We start from the raw sequence: 22,395 nt of genomic DNA, 5'->3' as shown, positions 1-22,395 counted from the left end.
TGGTTATCCGTGGGAACCGCACCTGTTCGCATATGCTGCCTTCGAGTGCAGCTCGTGATGTCGTACAAACAAAGTGGGTCTAGAAATAAAACACATAGGCCTACGCGTTGATTGAAAATGTTTGTTCACCAGGCAGGCAACTGATATTTTAATATATTAACTGTAATCTACCCCGCCCCAAAAAACTTGCACTAAAGAACGTTGCGTATAAAACATAAATACTGTTTAGGTCTACCGTATGTAACTTCGTTAATTGAAAAGTCCATTTTCCGGACTGCACTTGAAGTGAGCACAAACTCCTGATCCACCTCGCAGCAACGATGAACTTTTCCCTGAGTTTCCACTGAAGCCACTGGGGCGTGGGATGCATCGGATGGGATAAGATGAAAAACGGTGGACAAATATGTCAAGAGAGTGGGAGCTAGAGATCTAGAAAAAATATTATGTCCTTATTAAATGATAAGGAAAACATGGCGAACTCAAGTTCTCCACTTGCAGCTCCTCCTATGACCTCCGCTCAAGCTCACCGCGCTGAGATCCTGGAAAATCCACTCCGGGTAAGTTTGTTTAAGTTTCAAACTGTTTGGTCAGGTGCAGGGGAGGAAAGTGTATAGGTACTGTGTGGAGTCTAAATTGTGTTATATGAGGCAGTATTTTGGCTACAGCAGATTATAGCTGATTAGAGGCTGGGGAATAGGGTCATGCTTGATAAAACCACGACCATGTGTTGTAAGATAAACCAACTCAAATTCTTTGATCATACTATAAAGGATGTTATAGTCATTTTATATTAGATATACATTTATATAATAAGAAGCATGTGTCTTTTGGAAGTACAGTGCTTTGTAAAAATATTAAAATGAAAAATATTCCGTACGGTTTCACCCTTTGTTTTCAAAAACGTCACTGGACGAGGCCAGCGTTTTTGTCAATTTATATTCTAGAGCAGTCATTTCCTTTGCTCACGGAATACTGTGTGGTACAAATCATGCTGAACCTGTTTCAGCTGTTCAGCTTCACTGCAATACTGCAGACTGCAGAGACAGGAGGAAAGTTTCGATCTTTCTCCTTTTTTAACTTTCATGAACTTTGCTCTATGAACTCCTTTTGGAGCAGGAAATTACGCCCGAAAGCACAAGAAGAGATTAAGTTAGTCAAAAAAAAAAAAAAATTGTTGGAAGTCAAAATATAACCTCAGCCTCCAAAGCTCTTTGGGTAATGAGCACTCAGTATGGATGAGGAAGCCAGACAGCGCAGAGATCTATCGGTGTTGGCACTTGTCAGAACTATTTTCTAAAGTGATCACGACTAAATCATGGTGTTGAAAGGCCTATTCTTTTTTTTGTTGAACTTTTAACTTTGTGAGTGGACTCACCTGACTCTGTGCATTAAGTTGAGTATGTGCAAATCTGTTTTTGTATGGTAATTTAAAGTCCCTCTCTTCCACTGTGTGTGTTTGTTAATTTCCTGTAATGCGTGTGTCAGTCTTCTGCCCTCCTACTCTTGTGCAGACACACATTCTCCTCATACTCATCTTCCCCTGTCAGCATGATTCTCTCTTTCTCCCATGTTTTCTCTATGTGACATTACGATGGGGGGCACAGAGAGAGAGAGACAGACAGAGAGTAACAGAGGAGGAATGAGAGGCGTAAGTAATGAGTAATGGCCCATGGGTGGGTTGTGAGAGAATAGATCTACTGTAAGAGTCCTGAACAGCTGGCTAATGGTCCCAGCTCTCCCTCTATCCAATGCTACCCACCATCCCAGAGAACATCCTGACATCCAGGGGACAATATCTGTCTGTCTAACACTTTAACTGCCTCCCACACTTGAAAATGTTTGCACTGGTCCGACTGAAAATTATGGTGTTACCAGAGTGTGCCATGGTTGGCTCACCGGTTATGAGATGAGAACATAGGATGTCATCCACTTGTCCCCAAAAGACAACTGTCCTTGGTGATGCACGCCTCAGTGGTTTCTAATTTCAGTGTGGTTAAGTCTGTTTTTTTTGTTGCAGTCGTTTTAAATTTATGCAGGAAGAGCTACTGTACTACTAAAGATTAACTTGCCAGTTTCCATGGTAGGTGAAGAAGGCAGGTGATGGAAGAAATATAACTGTTCAGCAGAAATACCTCTGCATCAAACATGGCTACATCTTTCTACTAAGTTAATATTTAATCCTAATAAAATTAGTATGTCAACATAAATACTCTATATCCGTCCTTCTCACTTTTCTGTTCTCTTACTCGCCAATCTGTATCTGAGCTGACACTCTTCTCACGCTTCTGTACCCAAAACCTCTGAGCAGAAAGTGAAGTGCTTCATCCAGAAATCAGCCCATCCCAGGGATGGACAGATCCCCATTGTCACTGAACACAAAGAGCCATGCTGTCTATCTGTCTGTCTGCCTGTGGTGTCCTAGCGAGGAGGAGGGGGAGGGGGAGGAGGAGGACGATCATCGGTGCTGTCAGTCCCTACATCAGCTTTAAGGTCCATTTAGCTTCTGATGCTTCAGCTTTAGTTTAGATTTAGGCAGGATATTTAGACTTGCTGTTAGCAGCAAAGCAATCTTTGCAGATGGGCTCAGGCTTTGGTGTTCTGATCAAGCGATTACAGTTGGCTTTGTGCGAGGACACGCTTATGAAAAATTGCTTGTCATGAGAGTATATATGTATGCGTGCAGTATCACATTTGTCTTTATGAGGAAGGTTAGTGTCCTTAGAAGGTTAGAAGAAGGCTGCAGGATTAAGAATATAAATTAGGGTTTAAGGTCAAATATGAAGCCCACATATAAAGAAGGTGTGTGTGTGTGTGGGTGTGTGCAGGTGTGTTTGAATTGATTATGTAAAGTTTGTACCTTGAAGGTGAAAAACTTCCAGTGAGAAACTACTAGAAACTCAAACTGACTTTATCTCTGACATTTATGTAATAGAATTTGCACAATACACTGACAATAATTTAATTTAAAAGAAAAAACAGAAGTTCAGTAATTCCACCACGAGAGTAAGCAGAAAAACTAGTCAACACTGTTTGACAAATGTCCTTATTTGTGCCTTGATGATGAATGTGCTCATGCAGTTCACGTGAGTTTTTGCTGCCTTTTGTATTTGATGATACTGATATTCAAACTTGCTCGCCAGCTGCACTTGGAATAATGACTTTTAAGTGCTAGGTAAAAGAACTCTAGGATCTTCTTTTATTGGTTGCCTAGTTTCCTCACAATCCGTATCCAATTACCTTCTCTGATCGTCACAGTATTTTTAATGTTTCTTAAGAGTTTGGCAGCAGCTTTTAAAACTAACTGTTATTCTTAGTCTGTATCATTGTGTCCTGTGCTGTTCGCAGTTAAGCTTTCAGTTCTTTAGTGTCAATTGTTCTCTGTTGACATTTTGTGCAACTGGATTCCACCTTTGTAACACATTAATTACATTTTGACAGAGCGAAAAAGCTCATGCGGCTGGCCTGCAACATCCCTACAATTACAGAAGACTTCATCAGATACACAAAAAGGGTGTAAGTCATCTTTTTAGAGCTTATGTTTGACAGTGTCCAGTAAGTAAGCCAAATGTGCCAGCCAGTGACTCTCCAAAACAGTAGGTCAGAGTCTGTCCCTCCTCTCTGCCTGCTTGGTCAACTGACTGACGCAGCTTCTCTTGATAAGGATGCTCTGCTATCCATTGACAAGGTAACCCAAGGTCCAGATTATCTTTATTCTGTTTCATTACAGACATACTGTGTGTTGCATGTGGCTTGTATAACAAAACATATGACTTAGGTTAATCTTAACATGTACGAGGGGTGAACAATAACCTTACCTTATATTAAGTAAATCTCTGTACGTCCAGGAAGGATAAATATCCCCAGACAGGAAGTATCCTTCAGATTTGGTTTGGTACTACACTGTGTCCACACTATGTATGTATGAGTTTTCCTGAGATCTTCTTCTGAGTTGACCTGCTCCTAAGTATTTTCATAACAACTTTTGCACAAACCTTTACATACAAATTACCTCAGACCTCAAAACGTCATTCTTAAAATCTAAATCATCAAAAATATGTGGGCATGGTCCACTATTGCTAATCTACACTTCCTCCAGCAGGAGTACTGGGGTTAATTCTCAATTATTTATTAGATACAATTACACATTTAACCCATATTACTGGTTTATAATTACTAATGCAGTAATTACTTTGTAATCTGCTGTATACAGTGTAGTTTCATTTATAATAGTTCTGTCATCACGCCACGGTGTGCTAACATGTAATATTTTATAAACTGATCATATGTTTTGTATGAAAAGGCTAAAAATGTACACTTACTAGTAAATGTACTTAGTTTCTTTCCACCATTGCAAAGATCAAGTGAAATATTTCCCATGCAGCTACTGTACAGTGAAGTTTAATAGCAGAACAATGTTCAGTAGTAGCAAACACACAAGTACAGTGCAACACAGGCAGGGAGCTTTGTGCTGTGAAGTCTCTCGCTTTCCTTGAGTAAAGTGCGTAATGTTTGCTAAGTAAGCCGACAAGCCAAAGGCACTCCCAGTGTCCCGGCCTCGCCTGCCTCAGCTGCTTTGTTTGCTCTTCCTGTGACAGGAAAACTCTCTCTCTCGTGTGGATTTGTCTCACTCGTGGGGAGAGCATTAGGCTCCCGCTGTCTGGGAGAGGTGCTTGATTCCTGCTGTGACCGCCTGCACAGCAAATGTATGCACGCCTTCTTCCACCAACACTGAGACAATAAACAAGCAAAAAAAAGAATTATTTACTGCAATTAGATTGAATTCACTTCCTGGCAAGCCTAATCTAACATGAATGAGTCCAATAAAAGGTGCGATGAATCCCTCCACACTTCAAATTGCTACATCTCCCGTTCGAAGTCTGTGGAATAAACTATCCTCAGGCTGTACATCCACCACCTTATAATCTTAACACACTGCTCCCACCCCTGCCCTTTCTCAGTATTAACGAGCAGCCTCTTTGTGGGCTCAGTAACAGCAAAGCAGCAGGCCACTTACACAATGTCCTGTAAAGCTTGACAAGGTTATTGATCTTGGTTTAGTGAACAAAGCACAGCTGGCCTGATGGATGACGCCTTCTGTTTGATTATGAATTACCACAGAGATGTAGTCATCTCTCATACAGTCAGCCCACCTCTCTTTCTCTGTCTGTCTGCTTCAACATTTGAGGATGGAGTCTATCATTGCACACCCACACACAAACACTTTACCTTGATGTGATATCAGTCCCCTAGGAATCTCATCATCCAGCCGCCCATCTGCTCCCCACCTCCTCTTAAATCCTGTTTACCTCTGATACACTGCAATCACATTCACACATATCTAGACAAACACAGACACACACTGGAGTCTAAATCCTGTTTACCTCTGGTGTGGTATCATCCTTGCTGTAGGTGTGTTACAGGTCAGCGGTCTTATAAGACTTGGTGTGAAGGTGAATGTGGCGCAGAGGGTGAAGAGAAGATAGATGCTGAAATAGAGGCGTACAACTGGAGTGTATGCGGTGGTTTTGAATTTAAAATGACCCAGAAATCCACTTGGCTTAAATTCTTTATCAGGCCGGTGAGGAGATGAGTTGTGTTATGCAATAAAGAGGGTCCAACACAAGTGGAGTTACTTTAAAGTGGGCTGTTGGATGGAATTATGATGATAAGTGAAAAGTAATTGAAAATGAGCTGTAGGTTATAGTGAAAGCGGATAGGTATTTCACCACCATTGCTGTGTGCTAAGAAGTAAGGAAGGGATGTTTGTCTTTCTTTTGTACACTACAGATCCTGTGACAGTCTTACATCAGTCATTGTATCGCCACACATTCATCCACAGGTTACTGTGATAGTGTATTCCTGTCATGTTGAGAAGTGTAGGGAAGCAATTAGACAATCAATCCATCGAGGGATTTGTCGGTTTTATTGATCAGGGTTATAAATGTGGATTTTTAATCTTTCTATGTGGATTGATGTATCTACTTGACTTAAGGTCTCAGCAGTTTGTGTAACATGTTGTATTGATGTGACTGCAAATTATAACCTAATTAAGCATTCTTAAGGTCTCTGGGGGAGTAGCCCGAGACCTCAGTGGTCTTGAGGAAGTGCAAATGTTGATTTTAGTTGATCTGCAGCTACCAATGAGTAGAAGTGTGTCTCCAGTGAAAATAAAAGCTTGTTTGTATACTTAAAGAGCCATCCAAGTATGCTACACAAGATTATTTTAGAACTTGTAAGTCTAAAGTCAGGAAATACCTGATGGTTGTGAAAATTATTTATGCAGCTGGGATGTTCAGTCTCAGACCTGCACACACACACAAACACACACAGCCACCGACTTCCAAGTTTATATTTTACCCCTGTTATACTACTGGTCTCATTAAAAGAATGGTTACTATGTCTCGTGGAAGTGTACCATCATCATTTTGCGTGGCGTTCCTCTGTGTGCTTAACTAGTTTTCTGCGGCTCTCAGACAGAGCACAGGGTTACAGCTATTTTCCTTGTCTAGAGAATGGGCTTTGGTCTGCTTAATGACTTTAAGATTAAGCTATAATGACAGCTCCTTCCCCTTCAGTGGTTTGAAGCGATGTTTCATATTTTACTGTCTAATAATGTGCTCCGACAGAGCGATAGACGATCTCTGGATTGTGTGATAGTGATCAGCTGTTGTGTTTGGAGACCAGGGGAATTAATTTACACTCTAGTCTTTGCCCACTGTGCTGTTATCTCATTGTCAACAATATCAGATGGCTATTATTGACAATAACCCACTGCGTGTCTTATCTTGCAGAGCGGACCCCTGAACCTGGCCATTGACTCTCTGTCCTGTTTAATTTTATAAATCTAGTGTTGCTGACCTCTTTTCCATGTTTTGCTCACTACAGCTTTCTCCCTCCCTCCCATTATCCAGCTCACTCCTCTCTCTTGCTTTGCCTCCTATTCCTTTGTTTTCACTCCCATCACTGTATATCCTCTCTCTTTCCTCTCTACCCCCATCTCTCCCATAATGCTCTTTCAAGGGATAAATACTTGGATGTGCGTGGCTGCTGTTACTTCTTTTACAGTGATTGAGTTTCTTTTTTTAGGTTTCCATCATTCACATTCCACCCCCGCTGTGTGCTTTCATTTCTTTGTAAACTTTGCCCGCCCACTGATATGTTTGTGACTTAAAATTAAATTTCCTCTTGGCAATAAATTTCCAAGCATATGGGGGAAAGTAGCCCAGAGTATTCTTGAAACACTGAATGGTTCTGTTTCTCCTTCCATGATTTAAACACCAATTGTGCATTCCTGCTGAGATTTGGCTACAAAAAGATGCCCATATTGTATTTTCCTGGTATAAGAAGTACCTTATGACACTGTGTGGGTTTTTAAAGAGAGGCTAATAATACAAGACATTTTTGGTGACCACAATTTCTCAAGAGCTTTACATGCTTACATGTGCATACACAATATTCATAGTGAAACTTCAGTGGCGATTGAAGCCCAGTAGCCAGATAAATGTGTTGCATTACACAAAATACTGCTCAATGGAGAAAAATCTGTGGAACCGAGAATCTGCTTCTCCAGAAACCCAGGAAAGCCTGTAAACGGCGCCACTCTCTGACTGTTCTAGCTAGACACCATCACCATCTGTACTGCTGTGGTCAGGCGTTGTCTGGAGTATGGCAGTGTCCTTCTGGTGGGGTGCCAAAAAAGTCGCTGCTGGAGAGGGTGTTTAAAAAAAGGGCCCTAGGGATCATCTCCTGAGACTGCACCGAAACTCCCATCGCTGCAGAGTAGGAGGGAACAGGCATCCATTCAATTGGTCAAAGAAATGGCACATGCACTACATCCACTCCATGACTCGCTCTCACAGACAAGAGCGGAAAATAAAAACAGACATAATACAAACAGACTGCACCTAAGCAACAACAATTTCTTTGGGGTTTATTTTTGTTTCTGTGTTTCATGTAGGCTCTAGGGGTGGCAATGTCAGTCAGATGGACCACCACCAGACTGAAACTATTGGATGTATTTTTATGAATATGCGTACAGACATTCATAGTCTCCAGAGGATGAAACCCTACTGACTTTGGTGATCACTTAACTTTCCATATACATTTCCATTTACTCATTTGGCAGACACTTTTATCCAAAGCAACTTACATGACCACTAGCATAGCTGTAGCTATGTGTTGAATATTTGATATGATAAAACCATAAAAGCCTCTGTTGGACAGGGGCACGTGCACACGCGCACACACACACACACACGCACACACACACACTAGTGCCTTTGAACAGAGCACCAATGGAACAATGCTCTCTGTGGTTGTCATGGATATGACATACAGTATGTGACAGCTGCAGGGAGTATTTTGGGGTGTTTATAGTTGCTTTGTGACAAGTAGAGCATCTCCTAATCTTGTGCCTGTTTACTGCTTGTTCCCACAGACCTATCTCCTGGGAATCATAATCTCCATATGTGGGAATGTCCTCATCAGTATTTCACTCAACATACAGGTAGGAAGTGCTGGAATCAAGCTGTACGGCAGACACTCAGCACACAGCTGGCACGTTCTGCCTGTAAAAACTAATTTCTCCACTCTCTAAGTACTCCAAGAATGCCTTTCTCCTGACAGTTTGCTCTCACTTCAGCAGACTCTCTATGTGTTCATCAGGAATTTTGTGAACGTACACTGACTGTTTGATCTGCTTGGCTATTTCATGCCGATAAAGCCTATTTTAATTAAAATCAATAGAAGTGAATAGAAATCAATTTAAAATTTATCTTGTGATTAGCAATACAAATTGTACAGCCAAGTTATCAAACATCATTTTTTGCACTTTGAGTGTGGACCGGATTACAGTAATTATGCTCTAACTGCGAACTCTTAAATAATCAATTGAAGTTATTTAGAGAGTAAATGTAATTCATTAACTACAGCACACACCCTATAAAGCCTCTACCAGGCTAAGAGGCTCCACAGGCTGAGGAATAAAAGCATTCCTGTCTGAAATGAGCATTGTTTTTATTGTTTTTTTTTCACACACATAGCAAATACGAAAACTCGTGTGATGCACATGCAAAAACTAGGATGTTTGTGGCAAGAGCATGCAGGGTGTGTAAGACAGATTGAGAGGGCGTGACAGCTTCAACTAAATGTGAAAAAGTGCTGGAAAAGGCTGATAACTGTTGTTTATTAGACAGTGTAAGCTTGTAATGATAGAATTGTTAATGATTATGAGGAACACATTTGTGTGTTTGTCTTGTACAGCTTCCCCCCTCATTGATTTGCTTAATTGGTGTCATGCCTCTTCTGATATGAAATGCTAATCAGCAGAGGATGTTATGGTGTGTTTACAGTTGTGTGACACCCTCTGTAATGCTGTATTATTTTTAAATTGCACCTTATTTTTCAAGTGTGTGTGTGTATTATATATATATACAGTATATATGTATAAATATGTCTGTGTAAGGCTGTAAAGATAAATGTCTGATGTATTGTTTGTCTTTTGCAGCTCTCCAGTTGTTGTAACTACTTAATCTGACTGATGCCTCTGGCTCCTGTTTCCTCTCTCCCTGACAGAAATATGCCCATGTCCGTCAGGCTCAGCGTGGCTCCAAGCCCTATTACACCTCTGTGATGTGGTGGTGTGGTGTGGTTCTCATGGGTGTAGGGGAGCTGGGGAACTTTGCTGCCTACGGCTTTGCCCCAGCATCGCTCATAGCCCCGCTGGGCTGTGTTTCTGTCATAGGTAAGTGCAACTTTTTCCTCCATAAATTCAGACATTATCCATGTGTGAAGGCTGGAGTAGAAGGTTGCATCCTCAGGGAACGACAAGAATCATTGCCATGTGAAGTTTGTTCCTTTTCTTACGATCTTGTCATAAACAGGCCTCTTCATGGCAAGTGCTTGCATTACATGCTGAAAGACAGGATTTACTTTTGTGTGTGGTATCTTTAAAAAAAACTCACTCAGATGCATTTTCCATGCAAAATGGGAGCTATCGTATACAGTACAAATACTACTTGTTTCTAAAAAATTTCATTCAAAACAGCAGAGGCATTGTTGCAGTTTTAAGCTTTCAGTCTTACATCCATCTCATCCTGATGATGGTTTTAAAGTATCAGGATTTGATCTCCAATAATTGCAGAAAATGATAAATAGTTGCAAAGCTTTTACAGAACTGAAGGTGTTTGCTTAATGTTGAGAGCGTGTCTGTCCATCCTGGGAGTGGGATCCCTCCTCTGTTGCTCTTCCTGATGTTTTTTTCTATTTCTTGACCCTGCTAAAGTTTTTAATTGTGGGTCTAAGAATAGATACAGTACAGATTGTAGAGCCCCTTGAGGCAAATTTGTGATATTGTCCTATATAAACAAAAATGGACTTGACTTGAAAGCACTGAGTGTTGACAATCAAAGGCTTCAAACTATGCCTCTGCTCTTTTTTTGGTGTATCTCCACTCTTACATATTTAAATAAATATCAGTGCATCTCCTGGCTTTTAGATGCGGGAAAAACAAATCTTAACAGCACCATTTTCAAGTAACATGACATAAAAATGAAATGCATTAGTGAAGTTTTGTAGTGCTATTTCCAGCATGTGTATCACAACAACACATCTACCTGCTCTGGCAAGGCTGATAGGTTTTTAGCTCATTCAATAGGCTTTCTCACACCTACAAACTTGCTTGAATAGAAATTTCCAACTACTGCTTGATTCTATTTCTTTGAGAATAAAGTAAGACCAACTCCTTTTTATCAGTCAGTGTGTAGGTACATGTAGTAATTTTGACTGTTCCTCCAATTCCTAGTTTATGTCCAGCACTGGAGCCAGAAAATGAATATGTACATTTCCACCCTTAAAATGTTATTAGTGATTCAGGAAGTCCAATTCATTCTGACATTATAAATCCAACAGCCCACTCCAGAAATGATCATTTCTATAGTCCACAGTGTGAACTAAAGCTGTCATGAACTAAGCTGGATTCATTAGCCAATCAAAACAAAGCCTGCGCGGTTGCTGCAGCTGACAGCTGCTCAGTGCAAACACTCTAAACACAGGTTAAATATTGAAAAGGTTCACTTCTTACCTCCCGCCACCCATCACTCACCACGCTGGAGGTGGTGGTGAGTCATGGATATTAATGACAGCTATTACCCCAACGCTTCAAACGATTTTCCTACACTCACGTCTCGCAAGTGGATGAATGGTCTGAATAAAGCATTGAACAAAACCACAAATCTGGTTAAGAAGGCTGCACCTCTTGTACTGTACGGTGTATTTGCTACACTGAGCAATTACTTTTTAAAGGATTTTACCACAATAACGTAAGCACTATGTACTGTTGAGAGCAGCAACCTCTCAGTGCTCTGTCAATGTGTGTAAAGCTGACATGATGACTCCCTTTAAATCACTACTGTGCTCATTTCCATTGTACTATCGTAATTATCCATATAAAACCACTGATTGCTCCACACTAGTGTTGCATTGGAGTGTGCATGAATAATACACAGCAGAAGTGTGTCTTGAAGGAGCGTCTTGAAGAATTAATGAAGCCAGAGATGAAGAGGTGAAAGAAGGGAAAGCAGAGGAAGATGTCGCAGCCGTGACACGGGCTGTCCTGCTCAAAGCTAACAAGTGGTGCTGAGGGAAAAAATGTACAGGTTGCTGTCTGCCATTGTGACTCCACCTCTCACCCCATGCTGACTCACACTGTACACAAATGAGCAAGAGGACACACATAGGCCCACACAAATGCATGCACAACTCGTGTGTAAAAAAACAAAGATACGCCTTAGGTCAACCCCCCCCCACCCCCCACTGCGATGTTGTGCCTGTTTTCCAAAAGCTGTGTGAAGGCTCAGAGGGGGGGAGCAGACAGCGGGAGGGCTTGGGTGAGTAAACAAGAGGGAGGCAAGTGGTTAGAGAGTGGGTAGAAGGGGGGAGGAGAAAGGAGGTTGGATGCTGAGAGGAGAAGATAGTTAGGTGATAGGAAGAATAAAGGACAGGAGAGAACAAGGATATGAATGAATAAGACAACAGGCAGGCAGGCAGAATGGGAAAGGGTTCGGGAGAGCTGATGATGCTGCTGCTGCCATCCACCTGTCACTGCGTGTCACGCTGGCACTCTGAAGCTCCATGGAGAGCAATTACTACTGTCCCCATCCACGGAGCCCACCGATCTCTATTACGAATGACAGCATCATCCCAAATGCTGTTGTATGGAGCAGAGCATCGGCTCTCTCCATCAGATACGATGTCATCACATGCAAAAAGAGGAGGGAGGCTGGCATGGTAGAAACAAACAGAAACCTGATTCACACACAGCTTCAGCATTGCTCACAGATATCAGACCTGCAGCTCTGTACAATTGACAAAGTAGTGTTGTTTGGCACTGTCTGACAGTTTTTATCAATAGATCTCTGGTTTTATTTAAGGAATGTAATTGGAAAAATATGAAACCATGGTTGTTATGGTATTTCACAAAATCATTCAGCCTCAGAACTAGAACTTTTTATTTATGATATCAAATATTACATTTCAAAACTCCTTTGCAGCATCAATATTACAACATTCAGCTATTGTTCAAGAGTGTCTGAAAGCTGGTATTAAAACTCCAGAGGACAAGAGAGCTTCCAAAAGTCTCTATTTTATGTCATGTGTGTGAACACACGATATGTATAACGTGGCAACAATTCATATATTTGAGTTTCTCTGGGAGAACAGCTCAACTTTCACAGCTTGCATTCGTTCATGTGTGATCCGACTGTTTGACATGGTGTGCTTTCTCTACAAGGAGTTTCCCATTACTACACATATGAGAGAGAGCATGTAGAGGGGCAGTACTGATGTGACGCACACACACAAAGCTCCATAAACACACAGGCACAGTGACAGAACTGTGTACCCCCAGAGGTTCCTGTTGCCACATTTCTCATTTTATAAAGCCGTGTGAATCTCACTTTGTATGGAGTTGCTATGGTTACTTGTTAGATCCAGCTGGTCCCAGAGGCAAAGGATGAGTCCTAAACGTGCATGCGAACATGCTCACAGTATGAAATATTTAACAACTAACTGTTTCATATAAATACCAATCAGAGTCTTTATAAACTTCCAATTTGACAGTAATGTCCCCGTATCCATGCCTTGTGTCACACAAATAGTTACAGCCATTGAGCATCCATTTTCCTTTCTATTTTTTTAATTATAGCAAACCTTTTCATGGCTCAGGATTATTAGTGTTGCTAAAATTGACCCTCAGGTGGAAAAAATTGCTAATAAACTGCAACTGTGGTGAACAGTCAATGCTTAAGGTTTATATTGAGAACCTGTCTGTCATGCCACAACACCACAGTAAGCCTATGCGTGACACGCTGTGTGTCTCTGACATGTTGAGCTGTTTATGCTCTGTAGCTAATCTCCTTATGATGGTGGCAGAGCCTGTACACAAACTCAAAATGCCTGTCTGTCTTTTTTCCTCCCAGTATTTTCCAGCAATTTTTCCGTTCAATTAGTCTTTCTCTGTCTGTGTGCCATCGCCTGCACCCCCCCGTCTGGCCGGCTTACTGTAGTTGTGTCCAAAATCCTCCAGCTAACACAGCTGTCATAGCTGGCTCTGCTGAACTATTGGTGGGAAATATAACAACATAACGTCAGAAAAGGATGTAAAATTAGCTACTCGTTGTGTTGTTAAGTGCAGAGGACCTCCAGCCACAGTGTGTCATGTAAACTGACCACCTTACTGTGACAGGCTGCTGTCACTTGCATATCTGTTTCTGTCCACTGCCTCTTTGTCTTCTAGTTTGTTTTTCTGGTTCAGTCAGGTAGTCCGCCTGTGCGACCATCCATCTGTGTATCTGCCTGTTTATCAGCATGCCTGTGTGATAGCCAAATGCTGTATGTTTATGCTTCTTCCTCGGTTCGGTGCATATCACGGAGAAACATTAAGAAGACTAATCTGAGGCTTAGCTCGTATGAAACTGATTGCTTTTCAGCAACGCAATTTTTGACAGTGATATTGATGAATGGGTTCCTGAAAAATGTGGCGTGGAATAGCATCTCGCTGTAATGTGATGCTGGTGTTATGAAGTCATAATGAGTTCCATTTATCAAGGCAAGCTAACACATTTTATCTGGCTGATAAATATAAACATGTCAAGCATTGTGTGTGCATTATATGTACATGAATCTATTCATGTGGACAGGCATTTATACGGTAAAGTCTCACTGTGTGCATGTGTGCATGACTGAGTGCTTGTGTGCATGTGTAACTACAGTATAATTTGTATGACATACAGTATATATGAGAAATGACAGTGATATCCTCACATTGCACGCTGCACAGTAAAATCTTATTATGTCTCATCTTAATACAGTATACATGTATACAGCAAAGTGTAGTCTGCAAAACTATCAATCCAATTGGTATTTTTATGAAGTCAATATTCAGTCAAGTATCGGACCTTGCTATTGATTATATTGACGTGTTGCATCAAAAAATAAATAAATCCAGAATATGAGATTACAAAAGAATTGCTGAACAGCAATTATGTTTTATTGTCAAGGGACAAGCATTTATTGTTATGTTATTGTAATAAACAACAGAGAGCAAGATGTTTTCACTCTACAATTCATATTATTTGGTGTTAAATGTATCTAAAATATACAGTGTGAGGATAAAACTGTGTATGACTTCACATTATATTCAACTGAATGGTAACTACGGCATGTTTTATTGGTGGCTGAACTAACAGGAATATATTTTCACTTCCCAGCCAGCGCTGTCATATCTGTGGTTTTCCTCAAGGAGACACTGCGCGCCTCTGACATTGTTGGTAAGCGCAAACACTCACAGTCGGATCATAGCACTTGAGGACGTCCATGTCCTGTCAGATTGCTGCTGTGACTTGACAACATCTCAGAGTTGAGATACAGTTTGAAAATATCCTGTAGCAGAGGAAAAATATTTCATTTTGACTGAGCTAGAAATCAAACATTTGGTCCACTTGTTAAAAAGTCCAATTGATGTGTGTTGCTGCCAGTGGAAAGAAAATGCATAATTGAATCTATTGAACAGACCTATCCTATTATATTGTTTTATGACAAGCTATTGTTTGTCCTAAAAAAAAAAAAAAAAGTAGAGTCTGCTGCAAAATGACATGATTGTGATGGTCATCACAATGACAGTCATTTCAACTGCTAGATTGGAAATGAATACCAGCACCACACATCCCTGCATGTTGTTGGTTTCCTGGATAAATCATCAGTAATTTTCGCCAGTTTTGCTATCGTCTTATAATTGTTGAGTGTCATTATCAGCCAGCTATTGGAAACATTTAATTGTATGAGCTGTTTTTCAGCAGTGCCCTGTTTGCAAAAGGTTATTCAGACCAATACCAGATGTATAGCATGACAAATTGAAAACTAAAAATTATATTCAGCTTGTGGTAGTGTTTCAATGAATAAGGTAAATTATGAGTTTGCCAAGTCCAAGAATATTCTTTAGTCAGAATTTCTAAACAAAGACTGCACACGTGAAGCACAATGCATTTTGAGCTAAAGGAGGCTGGTAAGATATGTTTTTATCATGGCTTTATAAGAAAAAAGGATATTTGTGCCTATTGGATGGGACATCTACAGGATGTCAAGTATATATTTGTAACCTGTACCAGGTTAAGGAATGTGGTGAATGACATCACCAAAGTCATAAATGGCAGCAGACCCTTTTTTGGGTTTTTTGTCATTAGCTTGTAAGCAGACATTGATATACAGTATCTCACAAAAGTGAGAACACCCCATTTTTTGTTTTTTTAGCCTTTATTTCAGATGGAACAGAGAAGCAGGAAATGAGGGAGTGAGAAAGCGGACACAGTGCAGCTAAGGGCCGCTCCGATAAGGACCAGCTGAGCTAATCAGGGCCCGATTTAAAACCAGTTTTGTGATTGATGACATTCTTTAAATGGTCTGTATACAATCAAGACCAGGCTGTAGAAGCATGTGCTCAATTGTGTCTGCATTTGTGTATAATATAGCATCAGTAATGTACAGCTTTATCAGAGCCCAAGTCTTAATACTAATGTGACTTTTTATGATGTATTAAGGGTTCATGAAGAAAGAATTGAAATTTAGGCAGTGACATTTAAGTCACTTTGGACACCTTATTTCTGAACAGCCTCAGCTACCTGTGAGCCTCAACCTCAAATGATAAAGTCATTTGCCAGTTTATTATGTCCACCTTGCTAAAACTAATACAGTTAGTAAGTGAACCTACCCTCCTTGATATAAATGGGGTGGACAAAATAACAGAAACACATGTTGGTACAAAGTGTAGTCTTCATGAATTTATTCCAAGACTGTTGTATTAGAGTGCATTAGTTTAGCTAGGTGTACCTAATAAACCGGCAAGTGAGTAGCTGTCCAGAATTTCAGAATAGTTACCAGCAGCACTTACAATTTAAGGTGAGCTAGCGGGTTCATGTCAAGTCAGTGGATCTGTCAAACCAATATAAAAACCTTTTCACTACAATCTCACCACTCTCTGCTCTCTTTCTTTCATAGGTGGAACTCTGGCAATAACAGGAACGTATGTCCTTGTGACCTTTGCCCCCCACACTTCCACACACATCACAGCCCACCTGGTCCAGTACTACGCCGTCAGCTGGCACTTTGTGCTTTACCTCGTACGTAACCCTTTGAAACTATCCTGCCTGAGTCCAGTAATATATACTGTATGTGTGTAAGCATGTTCTTGTTTCCTTGGGGTTACTGTATACTGTTGTGTACTTTTAGCAGCACGCCACTGAAATGACCTCAAACAAAATGTGTAGCTACATTGCGGCTCCTGTCCTGCTGTTAATTCGCTTATACCAACCTTTAACCTCTTGGTGGAGAGGAACAAGAGGAGGATTACTCTAAAGGGTTAATTAAAGTGTTTTTATTATTCATCTGTCAAAGCGTTGAAATGCAGCTGATGAATAACCTGACCTCAGAGAATGATGTAATTAACCCCTGCACCAATGAAAGATCTCCTGTTCTTCTGGCTCATATGGATGAGCTCAGTGTGGCTGTTTTGTTTCATGGAATTTGTGAAGTGAAGAGGGAGTCCATTAAAACTAAGATTGTCTAAATTTTTTGCACTCAGTATTAAAAAATACTGCCCCCTCCTCAAGCTCTGCGAGTGCATTAACACACACCCATGCACTCTCTTATTCCAATTTTGCTTCAGGCAGGGATGGCATAAACATAGCGGTTACCATAGTGATGGATCTCACACAGAGCTGAAACAAAGTGTTTTTCTCAAGACCAACTCATCACAAAAATGTAAATGTTAACACTAGTTGCACCTTAGATGTTTTTAAAAGGAAGACTTCTGCAGCACAAGGTCATATCCTGCTGCTCTTCCATTGATGCCTCCCCTGATAACAGCAGAGACAAAGAGAGGGAGCTCTGTGTTTGTTCCACCTTTCAGGTTAAACTTCTAGAAATACAGTGCTTTGTGTAATTCAATAGTGAGGAGTAAAGAGAATCACTATTTATGTTTTGCTAGGAAGTGTGATTCCTTTGATCTGTTGTAAGGAGATTACTATTTGAGGTCTTGAACACCACAGAGGACCTATAGCCTATTGCATTTCTTGTATGTATTTATATATATTACATTTTATACTGCATTTATTTCTATAAATCATCATATATATACAAAATCACCCCTGAAACGCTCACATATTATCACATCAAATCCTGTATATTCCTTTTACTGTTTGTGGAACATAAACTGCACATAATCCATCAAACCAGGCAGAGATGAACCTTAAAGGATACGCTTGCAGGTCATCAGGAAGGCTAGCCAGTGGTGTAATAAGTGAACATGTGCCCTGGGTAGCAGTACCATCATCATTCACTGCATAGCATTTGTTTCAGCCATTTTCCACATTCCACTCTTGAATCTGGTCCTCTTTGCTGAACCAATGCGAACACAATCAGATACAAAAAGCAGCTATTGGATGAAAAATAAAAGAGAAATGTTCAAGTAGATTTTAGTAAAAATACAGACAGACAGATGTTTTCAAATGGAGACAGTCTTGCTGCCTCTGGCTGCAGTGATTGATGGTGTATAAAAGGGTATGCTGTTTTCCATTTCTGGCAATGCATTGTGAATTCTCATCACCCTGCAGAGGAACTACCTCCAACCGTATGGGATTAACTGTAGGTCGTGATTAATCAGAGGAAAATGAAATATCTATCACTGTCTCATTATTTCCAGAAGTCATACAATTATCAAATGATTTCATCTGAAAGGACTCGTAAAATGATATCTATCGCAAATGACCCAGGTCTTTCTAAATTACTTTCCATCAAGACTAATGAAATCTTGAAAGTAGCCCTTTATTTAACATTTATAGAGACACAGGGTTGATTTTGAGAGACATTTAAAGGTCAGCTTGCCTTTTTTCCCGCAATTCTACGTTTATACTCCTTTCGTATTCTCCATCCATTAGCGCCATTTCGTTATGTCAGAGGTCCTTGAATAGCTGAATGCTATTGGACCCACAAGGATAGCCCGCGGCCCTTCTCATTAAATTTTTTATGCCACAGTCATTTGTTTTATTTAAATCATACTGTCTGCTTACAGCACTTAGTTATATAGATAACATGGTCAGTGAAAGTACAATCTGGGTGCAATTCAGATTTTCATTTTCTGTGCTAAGTTAGAGGAAATCTGCATTAATGATTTGTGTACCCCCCACCTTCCCTTCTCTCAACAGTTTATAGAGGTCATCGTCTTTTGCATCCTGCTCTATCTGTACAAGAGGAGGAATGTGAAGCACATCGTCATTGTGATGCTGCTGGTGGCCTTGCTCGGTATGAACAAATGGAGGATGCCTGATTGAGGGCAGAGGTTATGGATTCAACCATTTTAGGTGGTCAGAGGTTGCTTTGTTGCCTGGCTACCAAAAGTGGACCCATGTTCTGTTATCATTTCAGTTAAGAGCTGAGTAGAGCATGATGGAAGAAAGTAATTCACTAAAACTCACTAGAAGACAATGAACCACCTCTACAAAACAGCATGAACCAATGAATAAGTTCTTTATTGCTACAAGTTGTACAACTAAATGCTGAAGTGGTCTGTTGCTTCTGTGTTGCTGCAGCCTCTCTGACAGTCATTTCAGTGAAAGCTGTGTCAGGGATGATCACAGAGTCAATAAAAGGCCAGCTGCAGCTCATCTACCCCATCTTCTACGTCATGCTTGTTGTCATGGTCGCCTCCTGCGCGTTCCAGATCAAGTTAGTCAAGGTTTTCTCTCTCTACTTCTGTGTACCTTTTTTTTTTTTTTCTCTCTCTCTCTTCCAGCCTCTTTTTATTGCTCAAATCCCTGATGTTTGCCAAAGGCTAGATGCAATTATGGCTTTCCAGTTCCTGAACAAACAAAGGAAAATAATATATTGTACACGGTGACATTGTACCTTCAGCGTACCTACAGTTTTATGATGGATGAATATACCACTACATGTTGCCTCTATAACCAAGGTCATAATATTCACTGCACCTCTCAAACCTTCTTTTCTTGTCTCTCTCCAGATTTCTCAATCAGGCAATGAAAATGTTTGATGCCACAGAGGTGGTCCCTATCAACTTTGTGTTTTTCACCGCAAGTGCCATTGTTGCAGGTATGTCCACCATAAAGCTCTCTCTGTGGGTTAAGTTTTACTCACTGACTTCTGCCTGAAATGATAAGACGAGTGATATTTTGTATTTTTCTTGTCAACAAATCCCAAGAAAAGACCAAAACCACCAATGAATTGACCCAATATTTCATGCATAGCCTGACATAACTTATTATGTGCCCTAGAGCTCCATTGTTGTCCAGAAATGTTAAAAACAGATAATTGAGCCACTGTAGTTTAGTTTGAGTCAGTCCCACATACATTGTCCTGGTGCCACCACTCACTAGCAAACAAAATATGTATTAACTTGCAACTGAAAGTGAGTAGTGTCTGGACCCAAGTGGTGTATGACCAACAGATCCACATTGCCATTTCTAGAGCCACACAGCTAGCGTGGCTAAAAATCAAACTAGATTTCAGAATAATTTTCTATTAATTTCCAAGAAATTTTCTTGAGAGAATTGTGTAAATTGGTACTAATTACAGGACAAATTGAGACTGTTAAATTGATACACTTTGAATTAATTACTTCCAATTAATTACTAGTCATAATGAGTCATTTAGTCTTGTCAACTGAAAATGCAAAAATCTGTCTACAGGCAGGAAAATTCTGTGAAAACTTAAATTACAGACACATAAGATTCACGTCTTCAGTAGGAACCAGTGGTTTGAGTCAGGGGCAGGGAAGACAGATAATATTATAAGACTAATGTATTGTTGGTCTTATCCTTAAAGAATTGTATGAAGGATTATTTTTGAATGATGAAGATGTGCTCCAAAGCTCACTGCAGTAGTTGAAATTGATTCATGAAGCAACCCAGTGGAACAAAATACAGTCAATATGATGTTTCACTCCTGTATCTGTGAACCATTTAGGAGTCCTTCAGGAAAAGCTCGCAAGTTTTTATAGCATGTGTATTTAGCCAGGTCAGGTCTTTATTATCCTGTCAGTAATTGTGTTTTTTTTTTTTATTAGGTCTGGGAAAAAAAAATAAAAATCAAGAAATGGTTTCTTAGAAGCATTTTTTTTTTCTTAAAGGGAAAATACACCCTAAAACACTTTATGCATAAACTTTATGCTTAAATTACTAAATCCATTTTCTTACTTGTTATTCTTCTTGTGGATAAATTCCCCAACCGCTGGTGACTAGCATAATTTCAAGCGATTCCCAGTGCCGCTTCAGTGGAGTGTAAGAGCAAAGAAATGTTCCTGCAGTCCAAAACATCAACAGTAAACATCAGTTTTTGGTGTCAGCTTCTTTCCACCGTTTTGCACTGATATCCCACAATCACACAGGGGGGCATCCATCATAGAGGAGAAACAGCCACAAAGCATGTGGATATTTACATTACTCGCACTTTTTCTGAGAATTGCTCTCGGTATTACTATCGCGCTCTCCGCCTACACATATAAACCACAATTGACTGCAATGAACAACAAATTGCTGATGTATGTGGAGCAGAGAGTGAAGAGAGCATGTGAGCACAGAAAAGTGAACATGGACTGTTTTTTGCCAACTAGCACCTATTGAAACTATCACTGAGAGGAAATTGTTCTCTATTGGACACTCTGCGGGTTAATCAGTGATCCTGAACATTTTCTTTCTTGCTACTCATCTGAAAGAACTACACTATTCAGTTAATAATAAAACTATTTTCCCTCACCACCCCAGTGTAATGTGCTCAGGATTTGCAGGGCTTCATTTCACAAAGCACTTTAGATATACCACATATTGTGGTATTCTAATAGCAACCGAATGCATTTTAATGTGCTTTTTCATTTTGCAGGGATAGTATTTTACCAGGAATTTGAAGGCCTGGCTTTACTGAACATTTTTATGTTTCTTTTTGGGTAAGCATTCAATACTACAACAGTAATTGGCTTAAAATGTGGTATTTACTGTAAGATGGTGTCAGTCCTTTCTGAAACTCTTTTCCAGTTGTCTTCTGTCCTTCCTTGGAGTTTTCCTGATAGCCCGAAACAGGCCAAAAATAAAGCATCAAGATCGCAATTTTATCGCAATGGATAGGATTCCTGGTAAGTTTTTGATCAGTTCTTCACAATAGTAAGTTACATGCTGACCTATTTAAGGCGTATTGATTAGCCAGCAGTATGACACTATGAATCTGCTGCCAGTAGCCCTTGACTTATCTAACTGCTAATCTCTGCAGCCCTGGCAGCACCGTCCATCTAATGAGCTCTGCTGTCCATGTTCACAGGGATAAGGCACACAGACAAAGTGCAACCTGAGGCGAAGACTCAGACATACGGATCGCTGGCAGCCAAACTCATGTGCAACAGAGCTGGCCAAACAGAAGATTCATAGGACCTCCATCTGTTGGGACTGTAAATTTGTGGATTTGTGTGCATGCTTGTTTCTGCGTACCTCAGTAAAATCTTCATAGATACAAATGGTTGGCATCAATTCAAACCAGAGCCAGCTGAGCGTCAGTATTTGTGGCCATATTGGTCTCGACTTTGTCAAAATGCCAAGTATTCCCTTTCAGTATCCTAGAAGATTTTCTCTTTTGTCAAACGTATTTCCAACAGGGTTGTCAGGGATAACTGATTTGACTCTAAATGAGATGAAACCTCAGGATCACAGCGCAACATCAAATGGCCGACCAGCAATAATTTCCTTCCAATATAACAAATGCATTATGTTAATCAGTAGAATAAATTGGTCTGTGTGTGATCAGCTGTAAATAAACAAGGACAAAATCCGATATTTCAACTGTGTG

At 40.3% G+C, this 22,395-nt stretch overlaps 1 protein-coding gene across 1 annotated transcript; it reads left to right on the top strand.

Annotated features, from left to right (window-relative positions):
• The first annotated feature begins 310 nt into the window (after positions 1-310).
• Positions 311-22,388, top strand: LOC119898070 (NIPA-like protein 2). The gene is made up of 11 exons (XM_038712217.1): positions 311-557; positions 8,438-8,506; positions 9,574-9,742; positions 14,766-14,825; positions 16,549-16,670; positions 18,753-18,849; positions 19,137-19,272; positions 19,568-19,656; positions 21,442-21,505; positions 21,594-21,691; positions 21,874-22,388. Exons 1-11 carry the CDS (start codon positions 444-446, stop codon positions 21,978-21,980), a joined length of 1,125 nt encoding a protein of 374 aa, XP_038568145.1. The 5' UTR covers positions 311-443; the 3' UTR covers positions 21,981-22,388.
• Positions 22,389-22,395: the final 7 nt, after the last annotated feature.

Source organism: Micropterus salmoides, unplaced genomic scaffold, assembly GCF_014851395.1.
Source record: "Micropterus salmoides isolate LMB-PRFRI ecotype aquatic unplaced genomic scaffold, ASM1485139v1 Ms_hic_scaffold_11, whole genome shotgun sequence".
Taxonomy (NCBI): domain Eukaryota; kingdom Metazoa; phylum Chordata; class Actinopteri; order Centrarchiformes; family Centrarchidae; genus Micropterus; species Micropterus salmoides.
This window is presented reverse-complemented; position numbering and strand designations above follow the sequence as displayed.

Excerpts from the sequence above, each read along its gene's own strand:
- LOC119898070 (XM_038712217.1), top strand. The coding sequence starts at position 444 with ATGTCCTTATTAAATGATAAGGAAAACATGGCGAACTCAAGTTCTCCA. Across the intron at positions 9,743-14,765 it reads GGGCTGTGTTTCTGTCATAG|CCAGCGCTGTCATATCTGTG; the intron begins GTAAGTGCAACT and ends TTCACTTCCCAG. Across the intron at positions 21,506-21,593 it reads ATTTTTATGTTTCTTTTTGG|TTGTCTTCTGTCCTTCCTTG; the intron begins GTAAGCATTCAA and ends ACTCTTTTCCAG.